The sequence below is a fragment of the Ovis canadensis genome, chromosome 1 (assembly GCF_042477335.2).
Source record: "Ovis canadensis isolate MfBH-ARS-UI-01 breed Bighorn chromosome 1, ARS-UI_OviCan_v2, whole genome shotgun sequence".
Classification (NCBI taxonomy): domain Eukaryota; kingdom Metazoa; phylum Chordata; class Mammalia; order Artiodactyla; family Bovidae; genus Ovis; species Ovis canadensis.
Window position 1 is genome coordinate 133,409,452 of NC_091245.1, and position 19,090 is coordinate 133,428,541.

The following is a 19,090-nucleotide window of genomic DNA, read 5'->3' on the forward strand; positions in this document are numbered from 1 at the left end:
ACAAAAAACCGTTAAGTTCCTTAAGAGTAAAATCTTTGGTAAGTAATTCTACATATCTTTTGTGAATCCTTACTTGAGGCCAAATGGAAAGTAGATACCAGTAAGTATTTGCTGAATTGGTAAATCTACAATTCAATCAAGTTTCACATGTTTAATTTAAATATGGTTTAAATCTCACAGTTGTCAAAAAGTGTGTTCTTAAAAATTTGTCGTTACATTTTCACATAAATTCCACGTATAATTCAATAAATACATGATATTCAGTGAATATATGTGGCCTAAATTCCTAAAACTTAAAATTTATAAAAGAGACCACTCATGACTGAAAAAAAATTATTTTAAAATAATAAACATTTTATTATTATTACTATTTGTTAAGGTAGATTAATTGGGTCTTTTGCCTATGTAAATATTTTCACAAATTCTTCAGCTATAGCAGAGTGGGCTATATATTTCTTTTTTTTGGTAACAATAATCTTTACAAGAGTCAGATGTCACTTTAACACAGATTTTTAAGGACCCATTTTACATCGGCTCAACATTTAAAACATTTTTTAATATTCTGTTGCCATCATTTAAACCTTGGGAGATCCATATAAAAAAATCTGATTACCAATTTTCCCTTGAGAAAACATGGATGATCTCCCATCATTGGATCGACATTCCTGCACAGCACTCTGCTACAACTAGACAGCTCTACCTGCCTGCTTCACACAGCTACTCCCCAGGTCAACAGTAGCTGCAATCAGAGTAACTACCAACCTTGCAAGAGACATCAACAAAGGTTTTCTCTACGAAATCAAACAGTAAAAACTTTACACTCTGTGGGTCATTTATACATATATGTGTATACAAAAACACAAATATATTCATGTCAGGCTTCAAGACAACTCAAATGATCCTCACCTTCTAATATTTACAGCTTTTTACAGTTCCCTCACAAACTGTCCCAAGGCTAGACTGTGTGACCAAAGGACAATGGCAGAGTGATACAAGTACTGCTTCTTAGATTAGCTTATTTAAAAAGACACTGTGGTGAACGCTCCCTCCGGCCATTTGCTTTAGGGAAAGCCAGCCGCCATGTGGCGAGCAGCCCTACACAGAAGCCCATGTGCTGAGGAAGTGAATGGTCCTGTCACCAGTCTTATGAGTGATTTTAGAAACAGATATGCTACCATCAGCCAACACTTCAGATGACTGTAGCCCAGACAGACAGCTTAACTGCAAGCTCTTGAGAGTCTCTGAGCCAGAACCAAGCAGCTAACTGACTGGATGAGAGGCTTCCGACTCTGAGAAACTCGGTGCAAGAATAACTGTTGGGTGTTTTAAGCTCCAAAGTTCTGGAGTAAAGTGCTACATAAATAAGTATATGTATGTATATATATATAGCCTATTGTTTCTTCTGCTGGAGAAAATAGCATAATCAAACATGCTGAAAAGCTCCATTCAAAACTTAATGTCTCCTGTGTAATCACATCAAGGTATTTTAGACCTTTTGGGCCAAGAATACATTTCCATGCCAGGGCATGATGGGAGAAGACAGGGTGGGGGGCACTAAAACGAGGTTTGTTATTTTGAGCTAGAGCAAGACATCTTGCCTGAGCAGATGAGGCGGCCTGAGTAACCATGGCTTCATGAGTAATCATGGCCTCAGGGCAGAAGAGCTGCTAATTAACTGGCACAAAAATCTCAATTATGCAAGACAGAAAAGTTGCAAAAGATCTATTGCACAAGATTGTGCCTATAGCTGACAATACTGCATGGTACACTTAAAAATTTACTGAGGGCAGATACTGTTAAATGTTCTTACCACAATAAAATAACAATTTTTAAACAATTTCAGGTCTTTCATCTCAGCTGCACACTCAACATTCAACAAGCTACTCAACCTTAGTAATCTGTCTATTCCCACTGGAGTTCTTCTAAACCTCTGTTACTCTACTGAAGTTCTGTACCACTCTTCAGCCCCTCTTACTTTTAGTACATTATCTCAGCTCCTGCTTTCCAGAGTAAACTAGGACCATTAGTCATTACCTTCCTTGTCCTTCTTGACTCCTAAATCCCTCTTTTCAGTCATATTCTCTCCTTGGATCCTGAACTCATTACCACTGCCCACCTTCCTTAATGGAGTAACAGTATTCTATTACTATACCAAAAACTAACACCTTTCACTTCTCTATATGCTTAGTACTATGATGGCTCATGACCAACCTAGACAGCTTATTAAAAAGCAGAGATATGACTTTGCTGACAAAGGTTCGTCTAGTCAAAACTATGGTTTTTCCAGTAGTCATGTATGGATGTGAGAGTTGAACTATAAAGAAAGCTGAGCACCGAAGAATTGATGCTTTTGCACTGTGGTGTTGAAGGAGATTCTTGAGAGTCTTTCAGTCCAAGGACGGCAAGGAGATCAAACCAGTCAATCCTAAAGGAAATCAGTACTGAATATTCACTGGAAGGACTGATGCTAAAGCTGAAGCTCCAATACTCTGGCTACCTGATGCAAAGACCTGACTCATTGGAAAAGACCCTGATGCTGAGAAAGATTTGAGGGCAGGAGGAGAAGGGGACGACAGAGGACGAGATGGTTGGATAGCATCACTGACTCGATGGGCATGAGTTTGAGCAAGCTCTGGGAGTTGGTGATGGATAGGGAGGCCTGGTGTGCTGCAGTCCATGGGGTCGCAAAGAGTCAGACTGAACTGAGTCTAAGTAACTGAACTGCCTGCCTGCCTGCCTGATGGCTCATACAGCTGTGTGCTTCTTCAAATATAACGTAGTCTCTACCAGGGCAGATTACAGTCTCATTTACTGATGTACTCCTGATAGTTACTATTTGTAACTAGTTCAGGCTGTGAATTAAACTCTTACTGAAATAAAAGAAATCAGCACTGACAAAAGGAAAAAGAATCCAACAGTGCCTGAAGGGTAGAAACCACCACAATCAACTGCTTGACCATTATTAGCTATGCTTACTACCATCTTTAGTTTAAAACTATCTTTTCCTCCCAGCTACAAAACCATCTAGTCAGAGGAAAAAGGCAATACATTATCCCTCAAAATGCTAAGGTCAGTTAGGAGGAAAAAAAAAAAGGTCCTCAAAGAACTTGGCTATTCTTAATTAGGCATGTTTATAAAAAGTAGTAAATTTAAAAAATACCAACCTTTCTTCTGTGCACTCTGCTTTCTCTGTTCCATCAATCTCGATTTCTATCAGCTCCTCTGCTTCTCTTTTCGTCATGGCTGAAGTATTTCAAAAGTTCAGCCCTACAAGAGTTAAAGTTTAAGACATCTGAAATGCATAAGCAGACACGTCACACAAGAAGTAAAGACCCAAATCAAATAAAACATGAGGGTAAGCAGAAGAGGAGGACGCAATCTTCACATATAAAAGAAAACCCACAAGCAATATTTATAAACCAGTTTTTGTTTAAATGGTGTTTACCAGTCTGCCATGACATCAGTATCATTCCCTTGGATTTACTGGGATGTTTTTGACCCTAGTCTCAGTCAACAAGATTACTTCAAAATCAAATGAAAGGCATGTCGACTATTACAGCAGTTCGGTCTTAATAACAGATTTAAACCTGCACCTTAAAAATCAACATGGGAATTCCCAGTGGTTAGGACTCTGCACTTCCACTGCAGGGCATGTGAGTCTGATCCCTGGTGAGGGAACTAAGATAATCACATGCCACACAGCTTGGAGGGGATGAGGGGGATCAACATGGAGTTGAAAAATGTACAACTGTCCAGCTAAAAAGCTGTACTTTATTAGCAGAGTTTACTATAAACCACTATTGACAGAGTAAGCTAAATTAAAAATTAGCCAATTAAAAATTAACCCAAGCTATGATTTATGTTACAAATTACATACCTTATACATGCCAGTACAATATTCTCAAATGGCAAAATAAAGTAACAAAATCATAGATATGTGAATTACTGCCCTGATCACACACTAGAATTCTTTATGATTATTTTTCAGATGTGGTTTTATACCTTTTAATCAAACTATTACATCAGTTTTTAATTCTCGCATGTAAAATTTTTACTTACGACATTAAGCTTCCATTGATTTTTGTACCATTGATACATTATGTGCCATTCTGTACCATTTGCACTATCAATACTAAAATGCTATAATTTTATAAAATGCTAAGTAATGTATAAAACAGCTGCATATGTTGGCATTCCTTTATGGCCATTTCCAAGGTGTTAATGCTGTAAGTTATAGGTTGTTGTGCGTGCTCAGTCAGTCAGTTGGGTCTGACTATTAGAGACCCCATGGACTGTAGCCTGTCAGACTCCTCTGTCCATGGAATTTCCCAGGCAGGAATATTGGAGTGGGTTGCCATTTCTTGCTCCAGGGGATCTTCAGACCCAGGGAGTGAACTCACATCTCCTGCATCTCCTGCACTGGCAGACAAGATTCTTTCCCACTGTGCCTCTTGGGACGTTTACTATCAGCTGACCTTAAAATACAGAGATCATCCTTGATTATCCAGGTGAGTCCAGTGAAACCACAAGAATCATTAAGAGAGGAATAATCTAGAGAGATCCAGAAAGATTCAAAGTGAGGACGACTGACTGGCTGTGATTGGCTTTGAAGATGAAAAAAAAAAGAGCCAGAATACAAGGAAGACAGGCAGTCTCTAAAATTTCGAAAAAGAAAGGAGACAGACCCTCCCCCCAGAGCCTCCAGAAGAAATACAACTCTGCCAACACCTGATTTTAGCCCAGAATGACCCATTTCAGACTTTTGACTTCAAGAATGTATGATAGTAAGTTGGTGTTTTCAAGCCACTAAGTTTGTAGTAATTTGTTACTGTAGTTCTAGGAAACTAGTAAGTCTTCTTTCCCACTTTAGAGAGGGTTGTAACTCTCCTCAGGTCCAAAAGTCTCCAACTACTGGGGAGCTGGTTTTCTGATAACTTAGTCTCTAAATTCTGGCATCCGAATCTAGACTTTCCGGTACAAAAATGATCTGATTTCTCCCTCATTATAAAGGCTCCTCTCACAGCTCCTTTATAACAAGAAAGAATAATAATAAGACGATGGGGCTCCCCACTGGAACAGATACGCATCATGCACGTCCAGCAGAATGCCTAGGCCCCAGCAGGTTTTGTCTGGGATGACAGAAGAATGAAGGGCTTTTGTTTTCCTTTCTCGCTGACCACAGCCTAGTCAGTCTTTCCTTTCTTCATAAAGCCTATTTCTTAACTGATACTATGTGTTAAAACTGTGGAATTCAACAGGAGCACTAAAGCAAAACACTGGTGGCAGTAACCCAGTAGGGACCGACCTTCTAGAATAGCGTAAGCTCACCTGGGAAGGCGTATTTGTTGACAGATGTATACGCAGAACTTTGAACAGTGCCGCTCCTTTTGTAGGCACTGTATTAAAGTGTGTTTAATAAATGAATGTTATAACAACCAAAGAGGCTTCCTTGGTGGCTCAGCTGGTAAAGAATCTGCCTGCAATGCGGGGAGACTTGGGTTCGATCCCTGGGTTGGGAAGATCCACTGGAGAAGGGAAGAGCTTACCCAATCCAGTATTCTGGCCTGGAGAATTCCATGGACTGTAAAGACAGCCCATGGGGTTGCAAAGAGTCGGACACAACTGAGCAACTTTCACCTATGAGCAGATCCTTGGGGCTCCTGTATTTCAAACAGCTGCCATTTTTGGACTTCCCTGATACCTCAGTTGGTAAAGAATTCCACCTGCAATGCAGGAGCCTTCGGTTCAATTCCTGCATTGGGAAGATATGCTGGAGAAGGGATAGGCTACCCACTTCAGTATTCTTGGGCTTCCCTTGGGGCTTAGCTGGTAAAGAATCTGCCTGCAATGCGGGAGACCTGGGTTCAATCCCTGGCTCGGGAAGATCCAGGGATCCAAACTGCCAACATCCACTGGATCACAGAAAAAGCAAGCGAATTAAAGAAAAACACCTACTTCTGCTTTATTGATTATGCCAAAGCCTTTGACTGTGTAGATCACAACAAACTGTGAAAAATTCTTAGAGATCGGAATACCAGACCACCTTATTTGCCCCCTGAGAAATCTGTATGCAAGTCAAAAGGCAAGTTACAACTGGACATGGAACAACAGACTGGTTCCAAATTGCGAAAGGGGTACATCAAGGCTGTATATTGTCACCCTGCTTATTTAACTTATATGCAGAGTACATCATGCAAAATGCTGGGCTGGGTGAGGCACAAGCTGGAATCAAGATTGCCAGGAGAAATATCAATAACCTCAAATACACAGATGATACACAATAACCTCAAATTCACTTCCTTATGGCAGAAAGTGAAGAGGAACTAAAGAGCCTCTTGATGAAAGTTAAAGAGGAGAGTGAACCAGCTGGCTTAAAACTCAATTCAAAAAACAAAGATTATGGCATCCGGTCCCATCACTTCATGGCAAACAGATGGGGAAACAACAGAAACAATGACAAATTTTATTTTCTTGGGCTCCAAAATCACTGTAGGTGGTGACTGCAGTCATAAAATTAAAAGACGCTTGCTCCTTGGAAGAAAAGCTATGACCAATCTAGACAGCATATTAAAAAGCAAAGACATTACTTTTCTGACAAAGGTCCGTCTAGTCAAAGCTATGGTTTTTCCCCTGACAAAGGTCCGTCTAGTCAAAGCTATGGTTTTTCCAGTAGTCATATGAGAGTTGGACTATAAAGAAAGCTGAGTGCCAAAGAATTGATGCTTTTGAACTGTGGTGTTGGAGAATACTCTTGAGAATCCCTTACTGTAAGGTGATCAAACCAGTCAGACCTAAAGGAAATCAGCCCTGAATATTCACTGGAAGGACAGACGCTGAAGCTCCAATACTTTGAACACCTGATGCAAAGAGCTGACTCATTGGAAAAGACCCTGATGCTGGGAAAGACTGAAGGCAAGAGGAGAGGGGGACAACAGAGGGGAAGATGGTTGGATGCCATCACCGACTCAACAGACATGAGTTTGAGTGAACTCCGGGAGTAGGTGATGGACAGGGAGGCCTGGTGTGTTGCAGTCCATGAGGTCGCAATGAGTCAGACACAACTGAGTGACTGAACAGACTGATAAGAACCATTTCACACCACATAATTGACTCCAGAAATCTAGATGACTTAAATGTTAAAGGTAAAGCTATAAAACTAATAGAAGAAAGTGGTGGAATTTTTCTTGTGGATAAAAAAGGATTCATTTCTTAAAATTCCAAAAACATATATCATATGAAAAAAATTGATAATTTCATTACATAAAAGTTAAGATAGTAGACAGGTTATAGCGTAGAGAAAGACATTTCCAATATCCATATATGATAAGCAAATAATAACTGGAATACACAGTGAACAAGTTGATAATAATCCCCCAAAAGTCAGAACAAATTAGCAAAATAGGTAGAGAAGGAAACTCAGCTAAAGGGAAACCAAAATGGCTAAGGACACGAGGAGATGCTCACGTTCAAGCTATTCACCTTATTCTGTGTGTGTGTGGGGCAAAGATCAGAATGTTGAATACTGAAAAGAGGAGCAGCAGGGACCTTGGAGCACAGGGATCCTGCCTCTGCTGAGGGAAGACAGACAGGACTGACTACTCTGGAGAAACAGCTAGCAGCACTTGCTCAAATAAAGTGATTATACCTCTGATCCAGCAATCTTGCCCTTAGATAAGCATTCCAGAGACATTCTCACAGTGATTGATAATAGTATGTTAAGGGTAGCTTTGCTGGAGACAGCTGAAAGCAGGAGCCAATACACGAACCCGTGATAAGAGAGCACTGCAGACACAAGAAAATGTGGGAGCAGCACACACTACGGAACTTTAGCAACAGTCAGAAACAAGGAGTAATGAACACACAACAAAGCATAAAAACCGTACCAAAAAATGTGAGAAATGGACTAAGGCTTATATTATAGCAGGACAGCATTTAAAAGGGTCATTTATGTTTTATCTTTCAGGGTCCACGAGCAAGCTCACTCCCATTTCCATAACCAACTTTTAAAATGAGTGAATTTTCTAGGGACTTCAGAAAAGCAGAAAGAACTTTAGGAATTTCCCTGGTGGTCCAGTGATTAAAGTTCCATGCTTCCAATGTAGGCAGCATGGTTTCCAGCCTTAGTCAGGGAACTAATATCCCACAGGTCATGCAGCATGACCAATAAAATTCATATAAACAATTAAAAAAAAAAAAGAAAGAAAGCACTGTAAGCAGATAGGGTAGGAGGTCCCCAGAAAAGAAGAATCAGGCATGGCTTTTGACAAACAGAAGCCATTTTTGTCCTAAGCCATTTTGAGATCTAAGCCTAACCACAATGCTTACCCTTGAATAGATCTCAGTAATAATGCTCTTAAGGAATAACAATAGCAAAGATAGCAAATCAGTATAAAAACTCCAGGTTCTGTTTCCATGGTAAAGATTAGCCTGAAGCACTTTCTTGAGCTGCTCTGCAGAATTTAAACCCTCCTCTAGTGGCAACCACTAGATCAACTATAACCCGAAGGATGATAATATTGATCTTTTCTGACCTTTGTGACTTCAATCAACTAAAGCTTGGTTGCTGTCAACCTCTGCCCCAATCCTATCTTGAACTCTCCTCTTCAAGCTCCTTCATAAATATGCATGTACCCTTAGCTTAAGACTTTTCCCAATTTTGCTGCTTTGGGAAAGATCCCCCAGTGTTCTTCTTGCTCTAAGTAATAAATGTCTTCTCCTGATCTTTGGCTTGGTTGTGTCTTTTGTCTCACACCCACCAAAAGATGAATCCAGTTTTCTGTAATTACCAGAGAAATGGCCCTAAGGGCTTTGATCAACAGGGATATTTGGCACACCTTTTGACAGAAGCACTAAGAGAGAGTTGTTAAAAGAAATTTATACTGTGATCTTTTAAAAAAGTTAGAGATCAGACTCTAAAAGGTGCCAAAGCCAGGGTGGGGGTGGGCAGCGATGAATCCAATACACTTTTGGAAAACACTGTGTTACTTAAATCTCTGAACTGATCTTCTTTCTCAATTCTCTAAATTTAGCCTAAAGCAATGGAGACATTTGGCAAGCTGTCCAAATCTTTGCCGTCAATGCTTGAGTGGGTCTTAGCTCTTCTCCTTGAGCCAACTGCCCAGGATTCTATGTCAATACTTAAAAAAATGGAGAAGACAGCATTACTTGGAGACTTTCCACACAGGAAAATGTCCCTTGACACTGGTTTTTTCCTGGATTAAACCTAACCTGCGTTCAGAACACTTCACAAAACAATACAAATTTATATTTAACTAAAAATTCCAGGAAAGGCTAGTATTCTTTAAAATAGTTATATTTACCACTATCTTTTAAAGCCACAGATAAATTTGAGGATTACTCTCCATTGGAGCACATTATTAGAGTTTAGAATAATTTTTCATAGTGAAGGACAGTAAGTAAATGAAGGATAAACAAACACAAATGTAATCTGGGAGTTTTTCTCAAGTTAAAAAATACTATTAAATATTCTGAGAAAAAAGACATTTTTTATTTTTAAAGATAAAAGTCAATAGCTAAGAAAAAGTAAACACAGACATGTGTGTATACATCCAGAGAGAAAGCAAGTGTGGAAAAAGTGTGGCAAACGTGGAGTCTCTGGGGGTGACGGTGTACCTTGTACAATTTCAGTGTATAATTTTCTGAATTTTCCTTTAGACTTAAAGTTTTATAAACGAAAGTTGGAAGGAGACAAGTCGACAGTTTTAATTGTTCAGCCTCCACCTGCTCCTCCATTAAACACCTAGCTCATTATTTAGATTCTTATTTTAAGATGATATACGCCTCATGTCACTGCTCCTGTAAACGCAATCCAGGTAAAACTGACATAAGCCCATCTAGCGTCAGAATTTGTCTGAAAATAATTAAGGCTGGAAAGCTTGGATCAAATCCTGAGAGAGAACTTATTGTTCCCTCCAGTTTCGAACTAGTTGACCCAGTTTCTTTTGACATTAAGACAATACAATACCTAAGAACGTTATCCCTGCCCAGTTCTTTGCTTACGTGGACCCTTCTAAACCTTTGCTGCCTCCACGACTCAGAACTACCGCGAGTCTTTCTAAATCACTAATCTCTTGCAGTGCAACATTAGGCGTGGTCCTCCCTGCCGTTAACCTAATCAAACTGGGATTCCTAAACACAAAGACGTTGTTGGCTTATCTTCCAGCCTGCAAAAGCAAACTTAAAAAGCTGACAAGCTACAGTAACCCATCGTTTTCTCGTTTCACTTCCTCGTTTTTAAAAGAAACCCAATGTCCCAGACATTAAACAGATGGCTTTAACGCAACTGCAAGACAATTCTAGAAAGACCACTGGACGGGAAGGGAGAACGCATCGCTGAGTTGGCAAGAAGATCGATATGGCATCGTCCTGTGAGATCCCAGGGGCGTCGGGATCAGGTGATTCCGACCGCGGCGGCTGCGAAGCACGGCGGACAGCCGAGCAGGGTCACAGGGCGGGGAGGGGGCGGCGAGAGGTGACAGGAACTACCCGGGCCCCGGGGGCGCGCGACCTCGCGGAGCCCCGCGCCGCGCGCCCCCCGCCCCTCCCCGCACAGCCTCCCCCGCCCCTCCCCACCCGGCTCCCTCAAGTCTCCACGAACGGAAATGGGAGTCACAGCGCCGGGGACCAGCGGAAACAAAACACAGAGGCGGCCGCGGGGGGGCCGCGGTGGGGGAGAAGGCCCCGGAACGAAGCCGGCCCGCGCGGGCCCGCGCTCTCTTCCTCCCCCGCGGCCGCACTCACCCGCTCCGGATTCGGCCCCGTCGCCCCCGCCCGCGCTCCAGAGCCGGCTGAGAAGCGCAGCGGCGCGGGCTCCACGTGCAGCGTCTCTCCCGGTAAGACCCGCAGCTCCCACGACTCGAAGTGGGAGGCCCCTGGGCCCTTCCCGCGAAAACGGCGCAGAGAAACTCCAACCACCCCCCTCCCGCCTCCCAGGCACCCCCGGGTCCGGGACTACAACTCCCAGCAGGTTGCGCGAAACGGATGCCTGAGGCAACGGAGGCTCACGAGGCACAATGTAGTAGCAACGCCCCAGTTCGCTTTGTTTTACACTGTCACTTTGCACAATCGTATACCCCAACAAACATCCCCCTCTCCCCCGTCAACCAAGGAATAGGACGCTGACTCGGGGCCGGGGGGACTGAACTAGGGGACAGGCCAGTCCAATGGCGCATGCGTAAACCACACGGTTTCCGAGAGGGAAAAAGAGAGCGGGTCAAATTGGGCGAAGGAAAGATGGCGGAGGCGTCACTAGAGGACCCGGAAGCACTTACCCTCCACTTCCTCCTCCTGTTTGGCTTCTGTCTCACCTAGAGCCGTCCGGTCGCAGTGTCTCCGAGACGCTTCCTGTCCGGTGAGCGTCGACCGTCTGAAACGGCGGCCCATAATGCATTGCAATGGCGGGTAGGCGGGTGGGGGCGGAGCCAGGGCCGGAAGTAGAACGGGGCGGCGGCGGCTGCGGTGGCTGGTTGTTCGGCACTGAGTGCAAGGTGACTGGGAGGGTAACTGGACCTACGTGGCCTCTTGGGACTTGGGTTCTGGGTTTCTTCACGAAGTCTGGGATGCCCTTTTCCCTCTAGGACGCTGGAAAAGAGAGCAACCTTGTATCCCGGGGCGCCTTCACGGCCTGTCCCGGGTCATTTTCGACCTCGGCGCCTTTCGGCCTTGATGTTTGCTGTAGATTGAATAAGGAGCCAGACAATCCCGCTCTGAGGGCCAGCCTGGCTCTCAGGGTGGCGCGGGCGGCAGGGGGGCTGGCGCTTTGTGGACTTGCAGCCCGTCTGGGGCAGCCCAAGGTCATATCATGTCCGCAGGGCCGGTCTGCAGCCAGGCCTGCTGATCCCGGAAGCGTGGGAGGTGGTTCTGAACTATTTAGGCATAGAACTTGAGAGAAAAAGACAATAGTCTTCTTAAAAGTTTGGACGCCACCTAAAGATGTTGGTAGTGCTGAAACTTGGTTAAGCAGCTTTTGTTTTACATCACTGTTTCCTGGAGGAAAGCACTAACCTTGGACTGGCCAGTCATCACTGTAAACGGGAGAGCCATGCTCCCTCTCAGCACAGGGCCTCTTCTTATGCTGTGTTCTTTTCTAGCTGTTGCGTTCCCCAATTTCTTTGAGTATGTCCAATCCCTGTCATAGCTGGCGTGCGTGGCCTCGCATAGTACTCGAATAGAGGACTTAATCGTAGTTGATACTCTGTATACATATTTGGATTTCCTGGTGGCTCAGACGGTAAAACGTCTGCCCGCAATGCGGGAGACCCGGATTTGATCCCCGGGTCGGGAAGATCCCCTGGAGAAGGACACGGCAACCCACTCCAGTACTCTTGCCTAGAAAATTCCATGGATGGAGGAGCCTGGTGGGCTGCAGTCCATGGGGTCGTAAAGAGTCGGACACGTCAATACCTATTTGTGTAATGATGTGTATATTTTTCAATAGATATTAAATCGTCGGGGGAAAAAATGAAACAGAGGAGAAGGAACAAGTTTTGATAGTGAGATTATGTGTTCCTTTTTTAGATGAGTTTGAGAGCAAGATAAGACTTCTGAAGGGATGAGAGGTGTTGATGTATAGGTTTGGAATTCAGTAAGAAAACCATGCACAGTTAGGTGTGATTTGGGGATCATTAATAAACTGTCTTGCACGCTGTCTTACTATCTGTGAAGGAGGCTCAAGAATACTTTGCTCTGTTTCTTAACAGGATTGTTGTAAGGGTACCAGGAGAGAATATGTATGGAAGTACTTAGCAGAATACCTAGGTCTGAACAGATGTTACGGTGACCCTGTTGGGGAATGTTGTTTGTGTGTATGTTGCCAAAAGGGAAAGTATACACTGAGTTGCACAATTTTAAAAATGTATTTGTGTCCTGTCAGATTCTGTTGTGTAACCTGGGATCGGGTACTTACCTCTAAGCCACAGTTTCTGTATCTGTAAAGTGAGAATGATATTAAGTAGCACCTTGGGTGTTGGTCGCTCAGTTGTGTCCCCGACTGTTTGTGACTCCATGGACTGTAGCCCACAGGCTCCTCTCCGTGGGATTCTTCATGCAAGAATACTGGAGGGGGTTGCCATTCCCTTCTCCAGGGGATCTTCCCCACCCAGGAATGAAACCCGGGTCTCCTGCATTGCAGGCAGATTCTTTACATCTGAGCCGCCAGGGAAGTAGCACCTTGCTGCTAAGTTGCTTCAGTCGTGTCTGACTCTGTGCGACCCCATAGACAGCAGCCCACCAGGCTCCGCCGTCCCTGGGATTCTCCAGGCAAGAACACTGGAGTGGGTTGCCATTTCTTTCTCCAATGCATGAAAGTGAAAAGTGAAAGTGAAGTCGTTCAGTCAAGTTTGACTCTTAGCGACCCCATGGACTGCAGCCCATCAGGTTCCTCCATCCAAGGGATTTTCCAGGCAAGAGTACTGGAGTGAGGTGCCATTGCCTTCTCCAAGTAGCACCTTAAGGTCATTCAAATAGTTTTCTTTCATCCTGTAGGTGAAGTATGGTAGATCGTAGGATTTATTTTGATAGTCTTTAATGTGCTAGTTCATGGGCTTCCCTTGCACTATTGACGTTTTGAACCAAATATTTCTTTGTTGTGGGGAGGCTGCTATTGTTGTTGTTGTTGTTATAGGATTTTGGCAGCATCCTGGTTTTTACCCACTAGAGGCTAGTAACATTCCCCCTGTCAGGACAACCAAAAATGTCTTCAGACATTGCCAGGCATTTCCTGTGGGACATCCCCACCGTGCTTAGAGAACTGCAGTGCCACTCTTCAGTCTTCTGGCTTAATGCTTTCCAACTCTCACTAGTAAAGGGCCACTTTCCCCCTAGCGCTTGTGGATATCTTTGAAGAATCCAGTAAAAATGAATTACTGGAAATTTAGTAGATGAAAGTTAAAACATGGAGACACAAAATATGAACTCTTAATTGCTTCCCTTGTGGCTCAGCTGGTAAAGAGTCCACCTGTAATGTGGGAGACCTGGGTTTGGAAGATCCTGGAGAAGGGAAAGGCTACCCACTCCAGTATTCTGGCCTGGAGAATTCCATGGACTGTATAGTCCATGGGGCCACAAAGAGTTGGACGAGACTGAGTGACACTCACTTTCACTATTGAATTCTGCAGGTACGAATTACTCTGTCAGATTGCTGTAAAAGTTTCTAAATGCTTATTCCCAATTTTGATACTACAGTGGAGCAGTAACACAGTACTACCGACAGTCCTCGGACCACACTTTGAGCAGTAGCGTTATAATTTAACAGTTCGGTGTGACGGTGCTTGTTTAATTCATTTGGGAAGCCTGGGGAATCATGTTAGTGTGTTGGGGTTTTACTTTAAGGTTCAGAAGTTTTACCAGGCTGTATCGAGGTGTGACTCTATCATTCCAACATGGCTTCGTCAGCCTTTTATTAATCTGGGGCAGTTTCTTCTAATTTTTCTGTGATCTCCTTATTCTTTTTCTTTTGGAATTCCTGCTTGCATATATTTGATACTTTTATGTTAGATCTTTTCAAGACACTTAAGTGAGTTCTCAACTGAGATCATCCTGTAATATACATACTATAATTTTTTAGTTAGGAAATCATGTATTTTAGCTTCAGGAAGTCTAAGAACTTAGAGGTCTTTAAGTCCTTAAAATTCAGGCTTTCTCACAAATTCTCTTTCATTGATGAGGTGGTACTGCTTGATTTTCCCTCTCTTGTTGGTGGACTCCCTTGTGTGTGTGTGTTGTTTTGTTTTGTTTTGTTTGACTCCCTTGCTGTTTTTTCTTGCTGGTTCTTTTGGACTCAGATCTGGTTTCTACAGTATTCGTGAATGCCTGGAATCCTACAGCTGTACCACCGGGAGAGCGTATAACTGCGCTATATACTTCTCTCCCTGTGGGCCTATGAAACGCAAACTGAGGCTGAGGCAGCTGTCTCCAGGCTCCCTGCTTATATCCCTTTTTGCCTTTTGAGGGAGTCAGGGGAACCTGGTAGGCTAATTTGGGAACCAGTATTACTGTCTCTCTGCTGAGGGTGGGCAGTCAAGACTAAAAAGTTCGTGGAGAAGAAACACCCCATCCCAGATTTTGTGCTTTCTTTCTGCATCTGACCTAGTGGAGGTGCATGCAGGCCTGAGTGATTCTGAACTGCTGCTAGATCCCAGGGCCTTTTGCTTGAGAAACAAAACCCTTGCAGTGAGGGGTAGAGAGGGAAAGGGATCTTTGGTCAGGTGACTGTTCTTAGTATTCACTGAGTTCTGGTAAGTTCTGTAGCACTTAGTAGAATTAGGTACCCACCGTAACACTTTTACAGGGGTTTTACAATTATATCTATCTTAATGTATCTTCCCATGCTGTTCTTGTTTCCAATAACAGGATCACCATGATTCTTCAGAGACTCTTCAGGTTGTCCTCTGTCGTTCAGTCTGCAATCTCAGTCTCTTTGAGGAGGAACATTGGTGTTACAGCAGTGGCATTTAATAAGGAGCTTGATCCTGTGCAGAAACTCTTCGTGGACAAGATTAGAGAATATAGAACTAAGCGACAGTAAGTGGGTAGATCGTTGACTTTGGTGTTAATGTGCATATTCAAAGTATGTAAGTTTTGAGATGGTAAAAAAATTACTTGGCGTTTCAAAGTGTCTTAAGACCTTCACTGAGCTGATCCCTGTGGTACAGGCTCATTAGCTGCTCCAAAAGAAAAAGATGAGGACCTTGATTTTTTTTTTTAAGTCTCAAATTTTATGAATTCCCAGGGAGAATTGCATTAAATCTAATGCCATTTTAGATATATCCCCACTGTAATGTCATTTATTATAAACTGGAGTCAGTTCATACAACTGTACCATACAAGATCCATACAATTCATACAAGATCCATACCAGGATCTTGGAAATCATTTAGGAACCATATTTGAGAAAATTCAGCCCCTTAGACAATGATTATCCTAAGGTCATAAAACTAATTATGGGGAAAATATACTCAGAATATTCTTAACTCTCAATTTAGTGATCTTGGGACCACTAAATTGATTTGGGAAGAAATGTATAAGCACAGCATTTTTTCTTTAACGTTACTTCCATAGTTAATATATTTCTGGGACTATCAAAGGACTCTGAAATGGCATAAAGCAAGTCCAGGGAAAACCTAATTACAGAACCATACAGTTTTGAAGGTGATTGATGACTTTAGCTATTATCAAACTTAACTGTCAAATCTTTGGGAAAGTAATATAGATCAGTTCAGAGTTTTGTTTTATTTAGTTGTCTGTAATATGCAGAGCACTGGACTATTGAGAGTGGTGGGCTACAAAGAAAGAAGCCATTTTTGCATTTCCATAATATTCTTCAAGTCTACGAGGGTACAAAGTTTGTAAGCAAGTAAATATAATAGGAGGTAAAATAGGTTAAGTGAGAACGTAGTGACACATTCAGTGTTTGGGGAACTTCTTGGAAGGAATCCTTTTCTAGCTGGTACCTTTTGAAAGGTGGCATGGAAGAGTAATGTTTCCAAAAGTTTGTGGATCCAAGAACTGGACAATGATCGTCAATCATCAAAGTATCTGGTTGAAGGCTCTATCTAGAACTGCGCTATATATTTCTGTGGCTGTTATCCACATGTGACTATTCAAATTCTAATTGAGTATAAATAAAAATTCAGTTCCTCATTTACCTTTTAGCCACATTTCTGGTGCTCAATACCAGATATGGCTAGTGGTTACCATGTTGCACAGCACAGACACAGAGCATTCTGTTATCATAGAAAGTTTCTCTTGTACATGCTGATAGAGAAGAAAACTGAGTCCATGACAAGAAACATCATTAACAAGTTCTTAAATTAGAGCTGGCTCAGTATTTTTTTTTGTGGAAATAACAAATAAGGTCCTATGCTTTTATCATAGGCATAGGTGAAAATACTAGCCTTGATGGAATTTTCACTTATAATTTTTTTATTATATTGTTCATTGATAAGCAGACAATAACATTATGACAAACAAGAATTTGTACAAATAGTTAATTAGGTCTAATTGGCCCGTTGCTGGTCCGTGAAGTGAAAATCTCTCAGTTGTGTCCAACTCTTCGACCCCATGGACTATATAGCCTGCCAGGCTTGTCTGTCCATGGGGATTCTCCAAGCACTTTAGTGGGTATCCCTTCTCCAGGGGATCTTCCCAACCCAGGGATCAAACCCAGGTCTCCTGCATTGCCGGCAGACTCTTTACCATCTGAGCCACCAGGGAAGCCCAGCTGGTCCATGATGCTGTGTTTATCTTTACAAAGCACAACTCTTTGTCATTTTATTGCTTAGCAAACAAAATACAGACATCCAGGCTTTACATTCTGGGCCTCCTGTGATCTGGGTCCTGCTAGCTTTTCCATCTAGGCTGCTTAGCATTCCCCATATACAGCCAATGCTTTCCCACCTTCTCATCTTTGCTTTTGAGTCTTAGAATGTCTCAAATTACAATCTGACCCAAATGCATGGTTTGTCACAGATGCCACCTTTTTAAAATGAAGTCTCCCTGTTTAGCTTAGCAAAAGTGATCCCTCACCTCTAGTAGCTTTTTGTTAAACTGTGCCTTTAAAGGTTATCCCCTGACTGCTTCTCGGCATAAATGTTTATAAATGTTATTTTTTTTTTTCTTCTAAATGGTAAAACCTCCGAGGATGGGAAGTAATTTGCTTCTTTGATAGGCGGCTCTTACAGAGACTTAAACCCTTCAGTGGTGTTTGATTTAAAGCGTAGTGATAGTAGATAACTGCACTGGTCCATGAGTGGTACACGTACACAATCTCTTAATTCTCTCAGCACCGTCAGGTAAGACTTTTGAGTTGTCGGTGTAGAAACTAGAGTTTAGAGTGCTTCATGCCTTGCTGTAGTTCACACAGTAACTAGATTGTAGAACTGACAATGAAACAAGCAGTTATTCACCCCAAGCCCATAGACTTAGCCGTTACACCTTATTGCTGCTCAGACGCTGAGAGATTCTGACTTAATAATACTGATACTGACAGACCTTGAATGTTTTGTTTGAAGTTGCGTCATTTGTGTGAACCCTCATATTTAAAATTGTTTGAGGTTACATTCAAATTGAAATACTTGTTACCTTTCAGAAAAGTCTGCTCTTCTCTACGCTCGGAAGGTATGTGAAACTTATTTTCGTTTCTGTAAACTAATGCTTAAAATACATTTTTACTTGGTCATGTACACTACAGGACATCTGGAGGACCTGTTGATGCTGGCCCAGAGTATCAGCAAGACCTAGACCGGGAGCTTTTTAAGCTTAAGCAAATGTATGGTAAAGCAGACATGAATACGTTCCCTAACTTCACATTTGAAGGTAAGTCTTTGTAATCACAGATTCACTGTGGGAGATCATTTCAAGTGGAGAATATTTACATTGGTTGGTTGGAGGATTAAATGACAGTTACACATGAATGTAGTTTGAGCAAGCTCCAGGAGTTGGCGATGGATAGGGAAGCATGGCGTGCAAGAGTCAGACATGACTCAGCGACTGAACTGAATGTGTGAATGTGTTAGGACAGTGGCATGTGTGGCAGGCTCTGGGGTAAATGCCACTGGAGGAGATCACATGGCATAGAGGTTAAACGGTGGGGACCTAAGATCAAATGCCTGATTATCATTATGGGCTATGTGATTCTGGAGAGTTAACTGGTCCCTGTTTCCTCATCTGACATTTGGGTAAGATTATACTGTCCTCTTAGCTGTAGTCAAATGACGTAATATATGTAAATTTATACAGCCTGTTTCATTGTAAGTCCTAAATAAATCTTAAGTTGTATTTGCATGTAGATGTTTCTTTAAAAAATTGGAAGACAGGTGAGATAAATATTAAAGTTTTTTAGAAAATATGCTTTATCGCAGTATAGCTAAGTTTGAACCTTTCTTTCCTCTTTTTAGACCCCAAGTTTGAAGTTGTCGAGAAACCACAGTCCTGAAGAAGTAATGCAAACTTGATCTGGTAGTTTGTCCTAGATGAGTTTTCAGCTGGCCAGAAGTAACGGAATAAATATACATTTCACAGCTGTCAAATGTTCTTTTAATTCTGATTTCAAATAAATTATTTGGTGATGTTA

At 42.4% G+C, this 19,090-nt stretch overlaps 2 protein-coding genes across 9 annotated transcripts in view; one reads left to right on the plus strand and one right to left on the minus strand.

The window, feature by feature from the left end:
- The window catches only part of GABPA (GA binding protein transcription factor subunit alpha), a 40,427-nt gene extending 29,011 nt beyond the window's left edge, over positions 1–11,416 (minus strand). Inside the window, exons 1-2 of one of the 5 annotated variants that reach the window (XM_069549795.1) lie at positions 11,292–11,416; positions 3,165–3,267 (exon numbers count right to left, since the gene is read on the minus strand). In XM_069549795.1, the coding sequence (XP_069405896.1) occupies positions 3,165–3,241 (77 nt within the window). In that variant the 5' untranslated portion in view covers positions 3,242–3,267; positions 11,292–11,416. Of the gene's footprint in view, positions 1–3,164; positions 3,268–5,328; positions 5,799–7,479; positions 7,557–10,304; positions 10,582–10,761; positions 11,268–11,291 lie in introns of those variants that run through there. The other 4 variants (XM_069549790.1, XM_069549803.1, XM_069549824.1 and 1 more) reach the window with 4 other exon arrangements.
- ATP5PF (ATP synthase peripheral stalk subunit F6) lies at positions 10,068–19,090 on the plus strand. Of its 4 annotated transcripts, none has more exons than XR_011248564.1 (4): positions 10,068–10,853; positions 15,370–15,540; positions 18,209–18,333; positions 18,915–19,090. XR_011248564.1 is itself a non-coding variant. In XM_069549856.1 (4 exons), the coding sequence occupies exons 2-4, from the start codon at positions 15,377–15,379 to the stop codon at positions 18,950–18,952; spliced, it is 327 nt and encodes a 108-aa protein (XP_069405957.1). In that variant the 5' UTR covers positions 10,264–10,853; positions 15,370–15,376; the 3' UTR covers positions 18,953–19,090. The 4 variants fall into 4 exon arrangements, 3 of the variants coding, with proteins under 3 accessions (XP_069405957.1, XP_069405952.1, XP_069405943.1); XM_069549856.1 differs by having other exon boundaries at positions 10,264–10,853; XM_069549851.1 differs by having other exon boundaries at positions 10,613–11,371.